The sequence below is a fragment of the Hemiscyllium ocellatum genome, chromosome 9, assembly GCF_020745735.1.
Source record: "Hemiscyllium ocellatum isolate sHemOce1 chromosome 9, sHemOce1.pat.X.cur, whole genome shotgun sequence".
NCBI lineage: Eukaryota > Metazoa > Chordata > Chondrichthyes > Orectolobiformes > Hemiscylliidae > Hemiscyllium > Hemiscyllium ocellatum.
Window position 1 is genome coordinate 47,094,243 of NC_083409.1, and position 18,042 is coordinate 47,112,284.

Consider the following 18,042-nt stretch of genomic DNA (forward strand, 5'->3'; position numbering starts at 1 on the left):
TCAAATTTGTGAAGAGGTTAGCATTTCAGGTCAACGCAACTCTACATTCTTTACATGGACACTGGTCAAGTGCTATCAGTGTTTCCTGCTTTATTTCCATATAGTTTAGGTCGAATGTATCCATTGCAAAGGTACATTTATTATATACAAGCAGCTATGAAACTTCATTTACAATGCTGTTCAACACTGAAAAAGGGTGGCTGAAGCTTGGAACTCTCTTCACCAAAGGCATTGGCATGACATCAGTTGTTCATTTTAAACTGGAGACTGGTAGATATTTGTTCACCAAAAGGCATTAAGAGATATGGAGCAAGTAAGTGTATGTAAAATTGGGTTGCAAATCAGCTTTTATCTCCTGAGTGGCAGAACAAAGCCTATAGATGTCCCAATGTTCCAATGACTTAAGGGTTCATTCTGAAAACAGTGTAAAAGATTTTAGCATTTTTTAACATTATAAAAGCCATTGCATTTCAAAGATAATTAACTGATTTTAAAGCATTTTAGAACTCTTGAGGTCATGAACGAAACTATGTGAATGAATATTATTGTTATTATTTGCTAACCGAACCAGAATGTCTGGCCAGGTCAAACTCAGTGCACACTTGTTCATGTGTGTGTTCAGAATTCTTTCCCTAGAAGATACATCGTTTAAAATACATTGAGACACCTTTAAAATCAAAATTCTGAAGTACCCAGGTGTTGGGATCCATTATTAAGGTTAGGCAGTGTAAGAAACTTTATTGTTAGGTAGTGCTCACGTAAGGTAGTATTAGCAAGTCTGGAACTTGTTAGCTTCACTAGACAACAGTAAGCCATTATGTTACACTAAGAACAGACTGAAAAGCTGATGGTATAGCCTGAAGAGGCCCCAGGGAGGGTGAGAGATAACAGGACATTAGAGCCGTGACTAGATACACGTAGCTCAAACTGAGGCAATAGAACGTTATCAGGCGAGACCCAATCACATATGAAAATTCTGAGTTTTACCAAATAAGGATGTAGCACTGGGATGCGAGGGGCTAAAAAGCTAGACAAAGAGAACAATAGATCAGAAGGCACTTTCTCCAGTGAGCAGAAAACACCTCACTGTATTTTGTACGGCTCTCTCTCATTAAACCAGCTTATATTTTGAATCAGATCCAGTGTTCCTCTCCTTCAAACGAACACGGGGACGGTAGCCCGTCCTAACAGATTTGGTGACCCCGAACGTGTGGAGGGAGTGGAGACACGCCTGTTGGCAGGGATTGAGAGGTCGCCGAACGGCCGGCCACTTCTAATCAGGCTCGGAGGCGCCTTTTTCAAAAAAGATCTCCAGTAGGGATTTGAATACGCTAAATTCTTATTTGCTCGGCGTCTCACAACTCTTTGCCAACCGAAATTGTGGGCTTGGCAGCCCGAGAGAGAGTCGGACCGTTTATTTATGAAGAAAAGTCCCCTAGGTGAAGGGTCATCCTGGCCGCGCGGTTTCTGAAAGTCCTAGAGGTGGGTAGTGTTTTGAAGAAAAAAAAGTCCTCTAGGTGGGCACTGAAAGTCCTAGAGGTGGGTAGTGTTTTGTAGAAAAAAAAGTCCTCTAGGTGGGCGCTGAAAGTCCTAGAGGTGGGTAGTGTTTTGAAGAGAAAAAAAAAAGTCCTCTAGGTGGGCACTGAAAGTCCTAGAGGTGGGTAGTGTTTTGTAGAAAAAAATTCCTCTAGGTGGGCACTGAAAGTCCTAGAGGTGGGTAGTGTTTTGTAGAGAAAAAGTCCTCTAGGTGGGCGCTGAAAGTCCTAGAGGTGGGTAGTGTGTTGAAGAAAAAACAAGTGCTCTAGGTGGGCGCTGAAAGTATTGTTAGGGGTAAAAAGTATAAACCCACGCACTGACGGACTTGGGGACTGGGAAGCTTCCACTGCGCTGACATAATAACGGACGCAACGGTACGAGGGGACAGACACAGACACAGAGTTATGGACAGAGCGACTGTGTGTGTGTGTGTATGTGTGTGTGAGAGGGACTTTGTTTGTGAGAAAGATAGAGTCTCTGGGTGTGTAAACGTCTGTATGTGTGTATAAGTATTTCTGTGTTTGTAAAAGTTTGTGGGAGAAGAAGAGTTTGTGTGTGGAAGTCTGTGAGAGAAGTTTGCATTGTTGCCCTGAAGAGAGAGAGAGAGAGTGAATGCTGCTTGCGCCAGCAGTGTGTCTGTGTGAAAGAGAGAGACTGGCTGAAGGCATTCTCAGCTAACAAGCAGTTTAACACTTTGTGCTTTGGCTTGAATTCATCTGTTTGTTAATAGTTTTATGTTTAAAACTTGTTGTCTGTCATTTGATTCAGTGTGCTATTTTTGATTATAATTTCATGAATGCTTAACGTGATTTTCTTTCAGGATAGAATTTTAATAGATATTGAGAGAGGGAGAAAAGATTAGGTGGCATCTGATAAGGTTGATCCCCATTTTTTTTGGGAGAAATTTTTATGTTTAAATGAAAGTATTAAAAGGTGGACAGCAGGAAAATTTATTTTTGACATTACAGTGAGAAACGACGGAGATAGTGACAAAGAAAGATAGAAACAGAAACAAGGAGGGGGGGGCAGGCTTTTAAATCAACTATGCAAGTGAAAGAGTAATGAGGTGTTATAAAAGAAGACCCCAGAGGGCAGGAGAGGCAGAAAAGAGTTTTTGGATCTCGGCAAAGAATATAAAAAAAATGTAAGGAATACTAGATTTATTGTACTCCGAGGAGTACAGGTGGGGATTGCGAGGAATCTCTCATTTCCATGACCCTAAGATTATGCATTTTTTGAAAAAGCCTGATGAGATGCGGTTTATGCATTTTGTATAAACCTCTTGTAAATACAGATATGCATAATGTACATATTTAGAATAACAAATTATGTAAATACCAAGTAAAACTTATTACTATTTGTATTGGCAATTTTTGTGAGTTTGAATATGTTCTAGTAGAAAAAGAGTTTTCCATCCAACTCTTCCAATGTTCTTATAAATATAGAAGAGACAGCAGGTAATCGTGCTCAAAATTTATCACACCAGGTAACACGTCGGAAAACAAATTAATATTCAAAAAAAATCTTGTTTAGAGTGCATCTTATTGGATAGGGTCCAAAAAGCTTGAAATATCTATATTGTAGGAATAAAGACAATAATGCAACTAAATTAATATGGAATTTAGTAATCTGTGATGAAATACAAACTGATTTTAATAATTAATGTTCTAAATTACTAATTGTTGATTCAATTTCAAAATAAAATATTAAAGCTGCAGTCACTGCAGATAAGGATTATAAGCGAAGCAATTTCCAGTCCAGAGATTAGACTATTTGTATTGTGGGATTTGGCTATAGCTCAGACGCTCTATTTTGCGTGAGTAAAGTTTTTAAAACATTACAAGACAAAAAAAAACTTTGATCTTTGGTATAATTCCTGAACCTATAAAGTTCCCTTTTATGTCCTCCCTGTGTCAATTCATAGCAAGTACAACTTCCAAATAAATTGTGAATATGTTTTAATGTATAAATACTGCATGGTCTGGGCAGTCATTGACTTCCAATTTTTTTTCTCTCTGGTTTCCATTGCCACCAGGGTGGAATTGCTTGTGGTTTATAATGATTTTTTTCAAGGGGTTTCTGTTTGCACAGCCGGCAGTTTGATTGCTTTTCTCAAGTGGGTGTGAATTTCTGTGATTTTTTTTTCAATGGACTGGGGCAGCCAGGTGTGTGTGTGTGTTTTTTTCTATTGGATGAGGAACTCCCATTCAGCAATGGAGGGCTCTGATTGACTAGGGAACTCCCATTGAGTTTAATTCACAGTTGTCTAAGCGACATTGAGATATTTTTAAATTAAAAACAATATAGAGCCAAAATATGTAGTGCCCTGGACCCAGTATTATGTTGACAGTGGCTTCAGGGCCAAGTTGCAGACAGAGTTCTTCTTTCTTTTAACCAAAATAACAAACTCAAGTTTCAGAACGAGCAGAGATAAATACAGAAAAATGGAAGGTGAAAAGAGACAAAGGGAAGAGAAACCAAGTGAGAAGGATAGATAGGATTGCGAGGAATAAGGGTTAGGGGTAAGGAGATTCACAAAGGACTGTGCAAACAGAGAGAGAGCGCGTGTATAGCTAGCAAAACATTTAACCCTTTGTGATTTGGTTTCAATGCACATTTGCTTGTTGGTGATTGAATGAGTAAGTTTTGTTTCCAGAGCTTGAGTTCCAGGACTGCTGTTTAAAGTGATTTCGTTTTATGTTAACTTAACATGATTTAGATGCATCTGTTTGCTTGGTGATTGAATTCTTGTTTTTTGTTTCTACAGCTTGAGTTCCGGGACTGATGTTTAAAGTGATTTCTTTTTATGTGAGCTTAATATGATTTTTTAAGGCTAATAACTTCTGTTCTTTTATGAGTCATGACTCCCTAACTACTTTTCTTACTAACCTCTTTTATTTTTACATAAAAGCAATATATGAAGGACAGTCGAAGTTTCGTTCGACAGTGGGTAGTTGTAAAAAACAAAAGTTTCCATGGTTATTATCTGTGACCTTGGATTCGACCATTGTGCATGCGTTAGAAGTTTTTAACTTGAATTGACAAATTGTTGTAAGACAGCTCTGATTATTTTTATGACCTAAAGTATTGTAATTGAGAAATGATTGGTCAGGAGTACATAAGAAAACTAATTTTGGATCTAAATTAGGGTACTAAATCTGGACGATTACAGTGGATTTCAAAATTGGGAACTGTATGCATTTTACATTTTAAATATTAAACATTGAATAAATGGACGTAAATATATAAATATGTTTACAAGTTAGGAACAGGCTTTAAAGTTAGTCAAGCATGAATTAATAAATTGGTGTTTGAGGATATGAGAAGCTAAGAACATTGCAATATTTAAAAAAAAAGGAAGAACGTAACGACTAAAGTGCCGATAGGGGACAAGGAGATTGGGTTTGTGTATGACCCCCTCACCAGTGGGGAGGTCGGAACATTTAAAAGGAAATGATGGTCCTGGTTGAGAATCCGATAGGATTGTCAGAACAAATTAATTTATTTTTGAGGCCCAGTCTGTATTTGTGGGCTGAGTTAATGTCTATTTTGAATATACTATTTACTGCGGGAGAAAGGAGACTTATATGGGGATGCTGGATAGGGAAAGATACGGAAGATAGAAGAGTGAAGTGGGATAAATCCATTAAATGAATTGTTAGGAGGGGCACAGAAAGTGTTTGTAAAGAGAGAAAGGGCGAGCGACAGGAGCAGAATGCGTAAATGATGGTAGCTGCGGTTGATGAGGTAATTAGGAGAAGAATGCAGCCAAAAGTGAGCAACCGGAGCAGCGAGTGATAGCATGTAGGGCAGAGAAGAAAGGGAGTAGGGAGAGACATGGAGGAGCATTTGATAGAGAGTTTGAGCGACAGGGGCAGAGACGAAGGTCTCCACAGGCAGGATGCCATTATTGTGGAAGGATAGGGCATTTTGGGCAGGAGTGTCCTGATCTATAAAGGGAAGAAAGAGCCATTCCGTTTATGATTTTGATAACGACAGGGAGGGGAACAACAACTGGCATCATTTCTGAGCAGTCAGGGGTTAAAAAACCCAGTCATAGATTGGCTGAATAGCACATTCGGTAGATGGGGAACTGTGCTGGGACAGCTGGCCCTTGGTTTATGCATTTCTGTTGCTATCTTTATTACCTGTGGTTGTTGTTGTATACCATGTATCAGGACGCTTGTGACACGAACGATCGACCATGCCCTGACGGGAAAGGATAACCCCCCACCCGCATACCAGGCAGCGGTGCTGGAGGAGCCTATGATGGGGGCACCCCAAGGAAAGATTACGGGATCGGTATCAGAGGGAATGGAGGAGATATGCCTGAGAGAGAAGCACGGGACAACTTATGATTTTACTTTATAACTGTATCTCTCATTTCTAATCCTTCCCATATTAGGGCCTCAGAATGTGAGGGCTGAGGTGCAGAGACCCCCTAGTTGTGTATTTTTTTCTCTCTTTCCTGTTCAAATTGACAACAGGTAAATTTGTGCTTTTATGCTGCAGTTAGAGATTGTGAAGTGCTATATGCCTCGAGACTCAACAGACTATTGTTCACTCAAGAGATTCCTAGCCATCATCTGGTATTCCTAAATGGCTTCGATTGGTCTCGACGGCCACTGTTCACATTGATAAGCCAGTTACCACTGCCCGTGTCCGTACTTGACAGCTGTAAAATGGATGTGGGTTTTTATTGGTCAAGTGAAGGTGACTGGTTAGCCAATGACGGGTAAGATTCCTCGAGTGAGGGACAACCTAAGACAGGCACAGTCGTGCATTGACCTTCAGAATGATGTCCTGTAGTCGTGTGGTTTTAACAGATGCCTGGCTTTTGTATCCGTGTCGGGAATCTGGTCAAGTTTCTGGCTTGCAAAGCAGCCTGATATAAGGAAAATCGTGGACCCAGCAGTTTGACATTGTATTCACTGTATTTTTGACAAAGGAAAATGCCAGTTTTGTGTCATCTTCCAGAACCGACTTAACAACAAACCTTTGGGAAGGAAGGAGAGCTCATTGAATCCTATTGCAAAAAAGATTTGACACTATGTCAGTAGTTTGAAAATTTATTTTAAGATGTCATGGTATAATACGACCGATTTTACTGGGAGGTTGTACAATTGGGTGTTCTTTGGACAGCAGACCTTCATTCTGCAGGCGTCCTAACTCATCCACTTTGTGTTTTCCTCTGGTTCTCTTCGCCTTTGTTATCATACTCAGTAATCGTTTTGTTGGTTTTGAGGTGGCTTTTTGTATATGTTTACAACTTTTGAGTGCTTATGTCTGTTATGTATTATTTCACTGCTTCTCGTGCCTTAACGATTGTATGCGAACTGGAGAGGCGCATAGAGTAGGGATTTTGCGGCGCGGAATGCTTTGTGTAGTTGTATGCTGCTTAGGGACTCCTATCCCCTATAACTATGTCTCCCTAGAGTCAGACAAGCCGGGTTTAGCTAAATGGTCGGTCTTGCAAAGGAGCGACGGAGGGGCGCTCACCGACCGTCCAGGTCCTGACTGCTGCGCGCGAACTGCTGTATTTTGTGTGGCCTCTTTCGAGGCCAAGGGAGGGAGTGTTGGGATCCATTATTAAGGTTAGGCAGTGTAAGAAACTTTATTGTTAGGTAGTGCTCACGTAAGGTAGTATTAGCAAGTCTGGAACTTGTTAGCTTCATTAGACAACAGTAAGCCATTATGTTACACTAAGAACAGACTGAAAAGCTGATGGCATAGCCTGAAGAGGCCCCAGGGAGGGTGAGAGATAACAGGACATTAGAGCCGTGACTAGATACACGTAGCTCAAACTGAGGTAATAGAACGTTATCAGGCGAGACCCAATCACATATGAAAATTCTGAGTTTTACCAAATAAGGATGTAGCACTGGGATGCGAGGGGCTAAAAAGCTAGACAAAGAGAACAATAGATCAGAAGGCGCTTTCTCCAGTGAGCAGAAAACACCTCACTGTATTTTGTACGGCTCTCTCTCATTAAACCAGCTTATATTTTGAATCAGATCCAGTGTTCCTCTCCTTCAAACGAACATGGGGACGGTAGCCCGTCCTAACACCAGGTCATTCCAATATCACTGATTTAATGCTGCACAGGATTTATACTAGATGCTTTATATAATCTTGACTATGTGAGACCATCTTCTTTACAGATACCTCACCCCAGCTAAGATAACAGTATGAACGACAACCATAATTATATTCTTCATCAAAGGTCTTAGATACAAAGTCCAGTTGCCCATAAGCTGAACCTGATGCTATAGTGCACAGACCCTTGTATTTCAGTGTGTGAATATGTTTGAGCAATACTGAGAACCTTCTATTTTCCCCAACTCAAGAAACTGGGTAAAATTTTATACACCTGCCTGTTCAGGTAAATCACAGAGATCCCTGTTCACAGCAAGGTCTAGTTTCTCCAGATTCTCACAGCTGCCAAGCTCCTCAGGCACTGCACGCAATCTGTTGTAACTGATGTATAGCTCTCGCAATTTGGTCAATTGTCCTGCAAGGGGAGGAAGGTAAAAGTGTGAAAGTCAATTTTTGCTGCTAACATTAATCTAGTATTTTATCACTAAGCAACATAACATTGTACAATTTATTTGTTCAGATTTCACAACTGAATAATACTTAATTTCATGTATGACAAGCAAAAATATCACAAAGTTCAATCTAAAAAATCTCAGCCTAGAATTTTTAATTTAACAAAAAAAATCTTCAAAACATTATGGTTCGGTTAGCAAATAATAACGGTAATATTCATTCATATAGTTACTTTCATGACCTCAGAGTTCCAAAATGTTTTAGAATCAGTTAGCTATCTTTGAAATGCAATGACTGTTATAATGTAGGAAAACATTAAACCTTTCACACTGTTTTCAGAATAAACTCTTCAGGTCACTTGAACATAGGGACATCTATATGCCTGTTCACCCTTAAAACTTGTTCTGCCACAGAGTCGGAGGGGTGACCTTAAAGAGGTTTACAAAATTATGAGGGGCATAGATAAGATAAATAGACAAAGTCTTTTCCCTGGAGTTGGGGAGTCCAGAACTAGAGGGCACAGGTTTAGGGTGAGAGGGGAAAGATATAAAAGAGACCTGAGGGGCAACCTTTTCACGCAGAGGGTGGTACATGTATGGAATGAGCTGCCAGAGGAAGTGGTGGAGGCTGCAAGATTTAAAAGGCATTTGGATGGGTATATGATTAGAAAGGGTTTGGAGGGATATGGACCGAGTGCTGGCAGGTGGGACTAGATTGGGTTGGGGCCAAGTCGGCATGGACGGGTTGGACTGAAGGGTCTGTTTCCATACTGTACATCTCTATGACTCTGTGATTTGCAACCCAATTCTACATATAACTATTTGCTCCATATCTCTTAATACCTTTAGGCGAAGAAATATCTAACAATCTCCAATTTAAAATGAACAACTGATGTCACACCAAGTGCCATTGTTGAGGAGAGTTCCAAATTTCAGCCACCCTTTGTAAATATATTGTCTGCTTTCAATCTTGAACAGCTTGGTTTAAATATCCCCTAGTTCAAGAGTCCACTCAGTATTGTTTGTCAGTCAATTCTTAATTTCACCTGATATTTTGAAAACTTCATCAGATAATTTTTTTAATCTTCTGAATTCCAAGCAATACAAACTAATTTGCCTGATCTTGAAATTTAACCCTTGTAGTCCAGGTACTATTTACTTGGATCAAAATCTTAGGACCCTGCTCTTAACAGCATTGTAAGATGTACCTACACCAAATGAATTGCAGTGACACACCAGCACCTACTCAAGGCCAATACAGATAGGCAATAAATACTAGCTTGGTCAACGACTCCTACATCCTGCGAAAAAATGTTTAAAACTTTATACTTGCCCACTCAGACCAATATAAATATATGCCTCCAAGAAATAGTAGATTACTGCTTACAGTAATCTAGATATTATCTAACAAGGGCTTAGTATAGTTACAGAATTATTGTTACAGTTATTTTTACCTCCTTGAATTTGACTTCTTCAGATATAAATGCCAGCACTCTATTTGTCTTTTTAGTCATTTTCTGTAACTATTCATAACATTTTAATGATCTGTGCCTGGACCACTACCATTTTTAGCTTCTCACCATTAAGGGAGTACCTTGCTGTGTCCTTCATCAGTCCCAAGTGGGTGATCTCACATTTGCCTACAGTGAAATCAATTTGCCACAGATTTGCTCAAATGCTTCATCTAATGTTTCATCATTTTATACTTCTTTCCACCTTGTTCATAATGCAACAGATTATTGTGTCACTAGAAAACTTGAATGTGTAGCTTTCTATCTCATCATCTAAGTTGTAAATGAATAGTGAATACTTGAGACATTAACACAAATCCTCAAGTGACACTACCAGTCACATCCTGTTAAATACAGTACTGACCCATATTGATACATTTTGTCTCCTTCCAGTCACATTCCTTATTAGGAATAATTTGTCCTTAATCACATAAACTAATATATGAATTTAGAATAAATTACTGACTTACTAAGGATTTTTTTTTCTTTTAACTATTAAAGCAAACATTTTGATTTAACCTAACAATTTAATTATATTCAAAACTGTCTGATGTCATTAAATCAAATTTGTGGCTAATGTATTCTAACTGTTTCCTTCTCTGGGTTATGAATGTGTATTACCTAAAATATTTACAATATCATTAACTGAACACATCTCGAAAGATTTTGGAAAGAACACTTTGTAAATCAAAATATACCCAGTTCCAAGCAGCCACAGTGTTGCAATTATAAAGTAATGACGGACATAGATAAGATGAATAAATAAGGTCTTTTCCCCAGGTTAGGGAGTCCAAAACTGTAGGGCACAGGTTTAAGGCGAGAGGGGAAAGATGTATGAGAGACAACTTTTTCAGAGGGTGATGCGTGTATGGAATGAGCTACCAGACATGGTGGTAGAGGTAGATACATTTAAAACATTTCAAAGATATTTGCTCAGGTTTGTGGATAGGAAAGGTTTAGAGAGACTTAAACAAAGAAAATGGTGGAAATCACAGCGAGTCAGGCAGCATCCCCGATGAGAGCAAGCTCTTGTTTTGAGTCTAGATGACTCTTCATTCATTATCTGGACTTGATTCATTAGTTTGCTCTATCTTCATGGATGCTGCCTGACCCACTGTGATTTCCAGCATTTTTTGTTTTCAGTACAGATTCCAGCATTGGCAGTAATTTACTCATAAAGTAAGGTTAATGTGAGTAAGAGCCAAATGAAAGCAAATGGGACTAGTTCAGCCTAGGAAACCTGGTTGGCATGGACGAGTTGGGGCTAAGAGTCTGTTTTCCATGCAACATGACTATGACTCTATTTGCAAGAAATAAGTTGCTTGGATAAAAATACCAAATCAGCAACACTTTCAGAAAGAAGTAACGTGATCCAGTTAATGGATGAAAAGAGATTAGATTTAAAGAGGGAGAGAGAGTTAGAGAGAAAATTTGTCTGGACCAACAGCCTTTTCCCTTCTTTCTTTCCCCTGAAACCCCACTCAAAATGTGAGAGTTGGAAACCCACTCAATGACCAGATCGATACAGGGGGGGGTTCCCAAAAGAGAATTTGGAATCAAACCCCACAGTTTTTAGAAAAGGCATATCCAGACATCCAAAACTGGTCCAGAAAGAAATCCTAGTGCACAACCTTTGTGGAAAGTGACTTTAACTGCAGACCAATATTTGCGACAATTAAAATAATATTTTTTTTTCTGAAAGCAACTGTTATATGTCCAATGTACTTTTAAGACAACACTCTGCAGAGATTGTTTTATATTTACTCCGACTTGAAGGTTGTGTTAATTTTCAAGATGGGAGATGTTTTAAAATGACATAATTAAAAACCCATGTTAGAAAAAATACTTGTAAACTGGATGAGTGGAAGCAGCAGACATGGTTGGAATATTCCCATTGTGCAATAACATGCCAGTTCATTATGAGATATTATAAGGTTAATTTGCTTTGCTGACCTACAAGAAATTGGATGTCCCGAGGGTAGGGTGGTGTGTTTCTCTGTCTTGCAGGTATTGCCCTCTCTTATTATTTAGAGTACAAAATTTACATTGCCATCTCCTATCGGTCAGAAGCCGATTTACATTGTCATCTCCTGCTATTCAGAATCAATTAGAAAATTGCAATTAAAATTCTAACTGCACTCTGCAGTTAAAAAAAAAAGATTTTCAACAGATCTGGCCATTAAGGGATGATTTATATTACATTGTTTCTGGAGATGATTCGGTCACTGCATTGTGTCTTGAGTGGCGTGTGACTGTGGTGGATGGCTGGGGGTTGTCCTGTGGGCATTACTGATTGTGATGTAAAGATTTTGTATAAAGGAAGAATTGTTTCTTTGTTCAGGGAGATCTTTGTCACAGCTCCACAAGCCCTGTGAAGTGTGTTAAAGGTTCCTCCAGAAAGTTTGTACTGTACTTGCTTAATAAAATTTTGGTTCTTCACAGAGGTTGGCATCTGCAATTGCATCAAGTGTGTACGAACCTCAAGAAAAAGAACCCAACAATTAGCAAGGTTCACACATTGAGAAAGGTCACTTAGATAGAGTATCAAAGAATAGCTGGCAATTGTACTGAATCCAATCCAGAACTGGGGAGAGAAAGAAATCCAGGAGGTGGAAGAAAATATTTCAATGTAAGATCAATTAAGTACATTTAGCATCTGTTAAAACTAACTGTGTATGTTCCATTTATATGTATTAAAATGTGGTCATATCCTCAAGGCTTCTTGGTAATATGGGTAAAATCAGCTCTGGCACTTGTATCATAAGAAATGGCTGTTGAAATCAAAGACAATCTTTTGGGCACTGAATGGAATTCTTGCATTTCCTAGTTACTATAATCTATAGATGAACAGCTACAGCTCTGAGGTCTGCTGAGAGAATAAGAAAGCTAAAAGGAGAAAAGCTTTCCAAATCGAACCCTTCATATATCATGTTTGTATTTTTAGTTTTCTTTAGCTTGGCCTTTAACCTAGATAAATGGTACTGGAAATTAAAATTACAGCAGCTCCTTGCAGAGAAGTTTCAAATCATTCAGCTTATGTTTGTTTAAAAATTGTAGTTTTAAAAGTATGCTGAAGAACACAAGGTACCAGTATCTGAGACATTGCTTTTGATAACAGTTGTTATTATGCAGGAACAAAAACAGAAATTGTTGGAAAATCTCAGCAGGTCTGGCAGCATCAATGGAGTTGAAGCAGAATTAATGTTTCAGGTCCAGTCACGTTTCTTCAGAATGGGTCTAGTCCGTGCCAGTAATGTTAGGGTTTAGAGATTAGTTGAGGTCATATCCTATCTTTGTTTGACACTGACTTAACAGTACTGGCAAATAAAACAGAACCTAATTTCCAGTTGCTGATTAAAAAGTGAGTAAAAAGTTTGTGGGCGGCACGGTGGCACAGTGGTTAGCACTGCTGCCTCACAGCGCCTGAGACCCGGGTTCAATTCCCGACTCAGGTGACTGACTGTGTGGAGTTTGCACATTCTCCCCGTGTCTGCGTGGGTTTCCTCCGGGAGCTCCGGTTTCCTCCCACAATCCAAAGATGTGCGGGTCAGGTGAATTGGCCAAGCTAAATTGCCCGTAGTGTTAGGTTGGGGTAAATGCAGGGGTATGGGTGGGTCGCGCTTCGGCGGGTCAGTGTGGACTTGTTGGGCCGAAGGGCCTGTTTCCACACTGTAAGTAATCTAATCTAATCTAAAGTTAATGTATGACAGAGTTTTAAATCACCTCTGTAATAAATAGTTACCAGCTGGTTCTAGCCACTCTCTGCACATAACATCCTCAGTACAACACTGGAGATTGTGCAATCAATGTTCTAATCTTATGAACAAGTTAGTCAAATATAATACTTCTATGATTAAATGTAAAACTAATGTTATGCAAAAACAACCTTGTGTTACAGTGGAATGTTAATAATATGGGAGGGTGGCCTCAGAAGCAAAAAAGGGTTGGGAACCCTTGAGATTACACATAAAAATCTGTGTAATCTGAGACAAATTCTGAAAGGTGGCAGAGCAAGTTGTAATGATGATTTTAAAAAAAGAGTTGCATTGTTTATAAATAGAAGTATATGATAGCAAAGGGATCATGCTACTACTCCATAAATCACTGGTTCAGCCTCGGGTACTATCTATTAATAAGGGTAGGCCATTTAGAACAGAGTTGAGGAGAAACGTCTTCTCCCAGAGAGTGGTGGACATATGGAGTTACAGAACTGGGCACCACATTTCAGGCAGTTATAAGGATTTAGAAAGGATCCAGAGCAGATTCATCAGGATGTTGTCAGGGATATGAGAGAGGTTTGAAAAGTTAGAACTGCTGTCTTTGGAACTGAGAATTCTATGGGTGACCAATATTTTTCAGGATATTGGGAAGTTATGATAGAGTATACTGAACAAAAATATTCCCCTTCAGTCAGTGAGCCCTCAAAGCATGAGCAAAAACTCCAGAGGGGAGATTCGAAGATCTTATTTCACTCATGTTTTGGACTGCTGACTGAAGATGATGGAAGCTAACTTGGTAATTAATTTCAAAAAGAAGTTGGACAAGTACTCAGGGATGAGGACAAAGTGACAGACCAGAAGTGGAGATGTGGGATAAAGTATGACTGCTCTTTCAATATGTCAGTACATACACGATGGGCCAAATGGCCTCTGTCTGCACTGTAAGTTTCTAAGGTTAATGATTCTAAGATAGAATGTGAAATAATCTAGATGTATAATCTAGATATAAATACAATTGCACTTATAGAATGGAAGTACTATGTATAGTGAAAGAGAATAGTCCTACTCACCAGAATTCACTTATACAAACCTATTTCCTTGGGAATCTCCTTGACTGAATTCCGTGACAAATCCAGAACAAGAATATTATCAAATTTTCCAATAAATCGAGGAATAATTTCCAAGCTAGTTCTATGGATCTGCCATGCTTGTATGTATGTCATTTGTTGTAATGCATCTGGAAGTGTCTGAGGAATAAAGTAAAATGTTAGAAACCACTGCAGTAAAATTTATGAATTAATCATGTTCTGCTAGCATAACTGTAACAAACTAAGTGCCACTATATTACACTTGAACTATCTCAAAATGTGGCAGCAATCAAATGAAAAAGGAAAGCAAGGATCAGAGTCAAATTAACATTGGGCACTTACGTATACATTCAAGAAAAGCACAAGTAGAAACTTTGAAGTGAAGCATGACTCACTGATTCAAGATATGGTAGAGTGATTAACAAATTAACAAGATTTAGAGTCATAGTCACAGAGATGTACAGCGTGGAAACAGACCCTGCAGTTCAACCCGTCCATGCCGACCAGATATCCCAACCCAATCTAGTCCCACCTGCCAGCACCCGGCCCACATCCCTCCAAACCCAATTATTCATATACCCATCCAAATGCCTTTTAAATCTTGCAATTGTACCAGCCTCCCCATATCCTCTGGCAGCTCATTCCACCCTCTGCGTGAAAACGTTGCCCCTTAGGTCTCTTTTATATCTTTCCCCTCTCACCCTAAACCTATGCCTTCTAGTTCTGGACTCCCCGACCCCAGGGAAAAGACTTTGTCTATTTATCCTATCCATGCCCCACATAATTTTGTAAACCTCTATAAGGTCACCCTTCAGGCTCTGACGCTCCAGGGAAAACAACCCCAGCCTGTTCAGCTTCTCCCTATAGCTCAAATTCTCCAACCCTGGCAACATCCTTGTAAATCTTTTCTGAACCCTTTCAAGTTTAACAACATCTTTCCGATAGGAAGGAGATGAGAATTGCACGCAATACTCCAACCGTGTCCTAACCAATGTCCTGTAGAGCTGCAATATGACCTCCCAACTCCTGTACTCCATACTCTGACCTTCTTCACTATCTGATCAACCTGCCACTTCACTTTCAAGGAGCTATGAACCTGCACTCCAAGGTCTCTTTGTTCAGCAACAAGTGTATAAATCCTGCTAAGATTTCCTTTCCCAAAATGCAGAATCCCGCATTTATCTGAATTAAACTCCATCTGCCACTTCTAAGCTCATTGGCTCATCTGGTCAAGATCCTGTTGTAATCTGAGGTAACCCTCTTTGCTGTCCACTACACCTCCAATTTTGGTGACATCTGCAAACTTACTAACTGTACTGCTTATGCTCGCATCCAAATTATTTATGTAAATGACAAAAAGTAGAGGACCCAGCACCGATCCTTGTGCCACTCCACTGGTCACAGGCCTCCAGTCTGAAAAACAACCCTCCACCACCACCCTCTGTCTTCTACCTTTGAGCCAGTTCTGTATCAAATGGCTAGTTCTCCCTGTATTCCATAAGATCTAACCTTGCTAATCAGTCTCCCATGGGGAACCTTGTTGAACGCCTTACTGAAGTCCATATAGATCACATCTACCGCTCTGCCCACATCAATCCTTTTTGTTACTTCCTCAAAAAACTCAATCAAGTTTGTGAAACATAATTGCCCACGCACAAAGCCACGTTGACTATCCCTAATCAATCCTTGCCTTCCCAAAACCTGTACATCCTATCCCTCAGGATTCTCTCCAACAACTTGCCCATGATCGATGTCACGCTCGCTGGTCTATAGTTCCCTGGCTTGTCTTTACCGCCCTTCTTAAACACTGGCACCATGTTAGCCAACCTCCGGTCTTCCAGCACCTCACCTGTGACTATCGATGATACAAATATCTCAGCAAGAGGCCCAGCAATCACTTCTCTAGCTTCCACAGAGTTCTCGGGTACACCTGATTAGGTCCTGGGGATTTATCCACTTTTACCCGTTTCAAGACATCCATTTTACAAGATGTCACCATCTATTTCCCTACAGTCGATATCTTCCATATCTTTTTCCACAGTAAATACTGATGTAAAATACTCATTTAGCATCTCCCCCATTTTCTGCGGCTCCACACAAAGGCCGCCTTGCTGATCTTTGAGAGGCCCTATTCTCTCCCTAGTTACCCTGTTGTCCTTAATGTATTTGTAAAAACTCTTTGGATTCTCCTTAATTCTATTTTCCAAAGCTATCTCATGTCCCCTTTTTGCCCTCCTGATTTCCCTCTTAAGTATATTCCTACTGCCTTTATACTCTTCTAAGGATTCACTCCATCTATCCTGTCCAAATCTTACATATGCTTCCTTCTTTTTCTTAACCAAACCCTCAATTTCTTTAGTCATCCAGCATTCCCTATACCTACCAGCCTTCCCTTTCACCCTGACAGGAATATACTTTCTCTGGATTCTTGATATCTCATTTCTGACGGTTTCTCATTTTACAGCCATCCCTTTACCTACAAACATTTGCCCCCAATCAGCTTTTGAAAGTTCTTGCCTAATACCATCAAAATTGGCCTTTCTCCAATTTAGAACTTCAACTTTTAGATAGTGATGGAAAAGGATAGACCAGATCTAAAAATGTCTGATGTTGTGAAAGGTCTTATGCAAATACACATCTCCCACTTTATACCTGCAATTCTATTGCAAGTGCAGAAAACACTGTCCCAAATACCTGCACAATCTTGCATTGCAGTTATACAGAACTTTTTTTTAGAAGTTTAAAATTTAATTTATTGACAGAAAGAAAGCAATGTAATTGGTTATGGTATGATACTACCTGGTGGAATGAGGAATTAATTCTAATTCATTCCAAACATCATTTTAACTACCACTGTTAAAGATCTACAAACTACAATCTCAATATGAAAGTACATGGCACATATTTGGATTTGAATGGGAGTTTAATAAACACATAATGCTGCAGAAATTCAGAAAAACAGAGTTAACATTTTAAGTCTGGTTTGACTGTTTGATTCTGAAGATGTCACGGTGGAATCAAAATGTTAACTCTGTTTCTTCTTGGATTGGAGGTGCCAGCGTTGGACTGAGTTGGACAAAGTCAGAAGTCACAGGACACCAGCTTACAGTCCAACAGGTTTATTTGAAATGACAAGCTTTCCGAGAGCTTTATTTGATGAAGGAACGATGCTCTGAAAGCTAGTGCTTCCAAATAAACCTGTTGGACTATAACTTGGTGTTATGTGATTTTTAATTTTGTTTACCCTAGTCCAACACCAGCACCTCCAAATCAAAACTTTAATGTGGAGCACTTTGCCATTGAATTCTTTTGACAGCTTTCCAGAAAGGCAGGAGAATAAATAATCACATTAGGTGTGACTTCTTCAATCCCAATTGGTGAATGCTGCATTTCACCATGGAAATTCAATGCGATTAGGAATAATTGCAAGTGGGTTTTATCCAAATTCAAAATGATATCTCTTATCATTTAAGGTTGCCAAAATCATTCAATATTCTCAATTAATCACTGGTACTTCCAGCACTCATTGTAGGTAATCAGTTCAAATTGGTAAAATATGGGTCCCTGCTGCTTTAGAAAATGTCCCACAAGACCCTTGTGGTGCAGTGGTAGTGACCCTACTTCTGAGCCAGGAGACCTG

The 18,042-nt window shown here is 39.5% G+C and overlaps 1 protein-coding gene across 1 annotated transcript in view; it reads right to left on the reverse strand.

Moving 5' to 3' along the window:
- lrrc39 (leucine rich repeat containing 39) overlaps nucleotides 1–18,042 on the reverse strand; it is a 33,402-nt gene that overhangs the window by 12,524 nt on the left and 2,836 nt on the right. Inside the window, exons 2-3 of the mRNA XM_060829724.1 lie at nucleotides 14,405–14,561; nucleotides 7,911–8,047 (exon numbers count right to left, since the gene is read on the reverse strand). Coding sequence (XP_060685707.1) covers nucleotides 7,911–8,047; nucleotides 14,405–14,561 — 294 coding nt within the window. The remainder of the gene's footprint in view (nucleotides 1–7,910; nucleotides 8,048–14,404; nucleotides 14,562–18,042) is intronic.